This window comes from Mandrillus leucophaeus, unplaced genomic scaffold (assembly GCF_000951045.1).
Source record: "Mandrillus leucophaeus isolate KB7577 unplaced genomic scaffold, Mleu.le_1.0 Scaffold272, whole genome shotgun sequence".
Classification (NCBI taxonomy): Eukaryota; Metazoa; Chordata; class Mammalia; order Primates; family Cercopithecidae; genus Mandrillus; species Mandrillus leucophaeus.
The window spans coordinates 34687-38717 of record NW_012102832.1 but is presented as its reverse complement, the minus strand read 5'-3'; the positions used below and the strand labels follow the sequence as shown (position 1 = coordinate 38717).

General features: G+C 53.6%; 1 protein-coding gene across 1 annotated transcript in view; it reads left to right on the top strand.

Annotated features, from left to right (window-relative positions):
• The window catches only part of TBX21 (T-box 21), a 15863-nt gene extending 12034 nt beyond the window's left edge, over window positions 1–3829 (top strand). The window contains exons 2-6 of the mRNA XM_011984693.1: window positions 328–482; window positions 789–910; window positions 1911–2069; window positions 2198–2259; window positions 2463–3829. Coding sequence (XP_011840083.1) covers window positions 328–482; window positions 789–910; window positions 1911–2069; window positions 2198–2259; window positions 2463–3081 — 1117 coding nt within the window. The 3' untranslated portion in view covers window positions 3082–3829. The remainder of the gene's footprint in view (window positions 1–327; window positions 483–788; window positions 911–1910; window positions 2070–2197; window positions 2260–2462) is intronic.
• The last annotated feature ends 202 nt before the right edge of the window (window positions 3830–4031 follow it).

The following is a 4031-nucleotide window of genomic DNA, read 5'->3' as shown; positions in this document are numbered from 1 at the left end:
TGGCCAGGCTGGTCTCGAACTCTTGACCTCAGGTGATCCGCCCACCTCGGCCTCCCAAAGTGCTGGGATTACAGGCATGAGCCACTGCACCCGGCCTACTTTGACTGTTAATATAATGTCTTGCATTGCAAGTTTATATAATTTAATTTTTAATTATGGCTGTGTTTAACCACTGGCTGGCAAACTCCCTAAACACCTTCCAGCTGGTTCTTGTAAGTGGGAGGAAGCCGGCTACAGCACACCACTGATGCCTGGGCGCTGTTGCAGGGGGGACTGGCTGTCGAGCTGGAGCTGATGGGTGCTGGGGGGTTTCTCTCTTCTCTCCAGGCGGATGTTCCCATTCCTGTCATTTACGGTGGCTGGGCTGGAGCCCACTAGCCACTACAGGATGTTTGTGGACGTGGTCTTGGTGGACCAGCACCACTGGCGGTACCAGAGCGGCAAGTGGGTGCAGTGTGGAAAGGCCGAGGGCAGCATGCCAGGTGCGCGACCCCTGGGAGCGGAGGGCTCTGTTTCACTGGGACTGGGCGCCCCCTGGTGGGCCCCTCAGGCCCCTACCCCTAATTCCTAGACCTTTAATCCCCCTCCCACTCCATCCCAAGCCACTGCATCCCACCTCTTTCTGGCTTCCTGCTTTGCTCTAGCCTGTCCTCTGTTGAGTCATCTACCCTTCCCTGCCTGGTTCTCCCCCTGCGTCCTTCCTTACGTCCCTCTCGGGACAGGCAAAGCCCCACATCACCAGGGTTCTGTTCTGGGGGCTGCATGTCAAAGAGGTGAACTGTCCACAGGAAACCGCCTGTACGTCCACCCAGATTCCCCCAACACGGGAGCACACTGGATGCGCCAGGAAGTTTCATTTGGGAAACTAAAGCTCACAAACAACAAGGGGGCGTCCAACAATGTGACCCAGGTAGGACTTGCTCTTCAAAAGGTAGCCTCGTGCTGCTCCCCACCTTGGATCTGAGACCTCCAAGGCCACAAGGGTCCTGTGGGGCCAGTTTGGTTCATTTTTTCTTCCTTCCTAACGGAAGGAAGATTCGTTTTCTTCTGTCCTAAAGGAAGGGTCATTTTTCTTCCTTCCTAAACTCTGGCTGTTTCTCACCCACCTTGGGAGGAAGATGAGATGGGATGAAGCTGAATCTTGGACAGGGGTCATATTCGGACCACACAGGCCAACCCAGCCTCAGGGTTTCTTCACCAAATCATGGGTTGCCATTTTGCTCCGGCACCATGAAAGGCACAGAGTTTGACCCTGTGGTCCCAGGGAATAGATGCCGAGTTTCTCTAGGTTGAACAATCCTGTTAAAAGTGCCCTTGCTGGCTGGGTGCGGTGGCTCACGCCCATAATCCCAGCACTTTGGGAGGCTGAGGTGGGTGGATCACGAGGTCAAGAGTTCAAGACCAGCCTGGCCAAGATGATAAAACCCCGTCTCTACTAAAAATACAAAATTTAGCCAAGTGTGGTGGTGGGCGCCTATAATCCCAGCTACTCAGGAAGCTAAGGCAGGAGAATTGCTTGAACCTGGGAGGCAGAGGTTGCATTGAGCTGAGATCATGCCACTGCACTCCAGCCTAGGTGACAAAGAGGGTCCATGTTAAAAAAAAAAAAAAGAAAAAGAAAAAAGAAAAAAAAGTGCCCTTGCCCTAAAAGCCCTGTTTGTGCTGATACCTTGGTCTCAATTGACATCTGGAGGTAGAAGAGGGGGCAAGAGACTAGAATTGGTGCCCCAAAGAGTCCGGACACTGGAGTTGGAAAGCTTGGGGGAAGTTACATGGTGGTAGGGCAGGGGAATGGACAGGATGACCTCAGGGTGTTTGCTAGCCTCATGTGGGGCCAGCTGTTGGTGGGGGTGATGGGATCCTTGAAGTCCCTCCTCCCCACCCCTACAACCGTCTCACTCTGTCTACAGATGATTGTGCTCCAGTCCCTCCATAAGTACCAGCCCCGGCTGCATATCGTTGAGGTGAATGACGGAGAACCAGAGGCAGCCTGCAATGCTTCCAACACGCATATCTTTACTTTCCAAGAAACCCAGTTCATTGCTGTGACTGCCTACCAGAATGCCGAGGTGAGGGCTGCCTGAGCCCCGGTGGGAAGGAGGGCAGAGTGGGGCCCACTGTCTTCCTTGGGAGGGATTTGGAAAGTTCCCGAACCCCAGACTCAGGACTCAGGTGACTCCATTTCCCTTCTCTCTAGATTACTCAGCTGAAAATTGATAATAACCCCTTTGCCAAAGGATTCCGGGAGAACTTTGAGTCGTAAGTGCTACTGGGTTCAACTCAGCTTTGGTCCCTCCTGAGACACATCCTCTCCCTGCGCCTGAGAACAGGAGAGTGGGGGCAGGTGCTAGAGGTGGGCAGGCCAGGGAAGGAGGGGCAGGGAAGGAATGTGTGAAACAGGTAGGCTCACAGGTGACTGGTTCTGCTTGTGACCCGTTGTCTTGCCTTCTATTTTCTTCTAGCATGTACGCATCTGTTGACAACAGCATCCCCTCCCCACCTGGACCCAACTGTCAATTCCTTGGGGGAGATCACTACTCTCCTCTCCTACCCAACCAGTATCCTGTTCCCAGCCGCTTCTACCCTGACCTTCCTGGCCAGGCGAAGGATGTGGTTCCCCAGCCTTACTGGCTGGGGGCCCCGCGGGACCACAGCTATGAGGCTGAGTTTCGAGCAGTCAGCATGAAGCCTGCATTCCTGCCCTCTGCCCCTGGGCCCACCATGTCCTACTACCGAGGCCAGGAGGTCCTGGCACCCGGAGCTGGCTGGCCTGTGGCCCCCCAGTACCCTCCCAAGATGGGCCCGGCCAGCTGGTTCCGCCCCATGCGGACTCTGCCCATGGAACCCAGCCCTGGAGGCTCAGAGGGACGGGGACCAGAGGACCAGGGTCCCCCCTTGGTGTGGACTGAGATCGCCCCCATCCGGCCGGAATCCAGTGATTCAGGACTGGGCGAAGGAGACTCTAAGAGGAGGCGCGTGTCCCCCTATCCTTCCAGTGGTGACAGCTCCTCCCCTGCTGGGGCACCTTCTCCCTTTGATAAGGAAACTGAAGGCCAGTTTTATAACTATTTTCCCAACTGAGAAGATGACACGATGAAAGGAACAGAAACAGTGTTATTAGGCTGGAGGACGCCGACTAATTTGGGAAACAGATGAAGGACTGAGAAGGCCCCCGCTCCCTCTGGCCCTTCTCTGTTTAGTAGTTGGTTGGGGAAGTGGGGCTCAAGAAGGATTTTGGGGTTCACCAGATGCTTCCTGGTCCACGATGAAACCTGAGAGGGGTGTCCCCTTGCCCCGTCCTCTGCCCTAACTACAGTTGTTTACCTGGTGCTGTGTCTTGCTCTTGGTTTCCAGGTGGAGAAAAGACAACGAGAACGTCTTGGACATGAAGGAGTTTTTTGCATCTAGAGGGGTGGGAGGGGTCAGGTGTGGGACATGGGAGCAGGAGACTCCACTTTCTTCCTTTGTACAGTAACTATCAACCTTTTTGTTGGCGTATATGTTAATCCCTGATCTAAAAAGAACAAATACACTTATTTTATCACCATCAGCGAGCCAGGGTCAGGGAAAGGACTCACCTGACTTTGGGCGGCTGGCCTGGGCTTCCCCTGCTCAAACACAGCGGGGATCAGAGAAAGGGGCTGGAAAGGGGGAAATGGCGCATATCTCAAGAAGCAAGATATTGTTTGTGGTGGTTGTGTGTGGGTGTGTGTTTTTTCTTTTTCTTTTTCTTTTTTTGAATGGGGGAGGCTATTTATTGTACAGAGAGTGGTGTCTGGATATATTTCTTTTGTCTTCATCACTTTCTGAAAATAAACATAAAACTGTTGAATGTGCCTGCCTCAGTACCAGCATGGGGGGGACATGGATGGGGACTCAATTGGGGGTTGTACCCAAGCTGGTGTACCCAAGGTGTTCTGTTGGCTTTCATTTATGGGGAACCTGCTAAAACCCTGAAATGACTCCAGCTGAGTTACAGCAAGGCCACATGTCCTACCTTCAGCACTCAGGGGAATGGTTGACGCTACCTC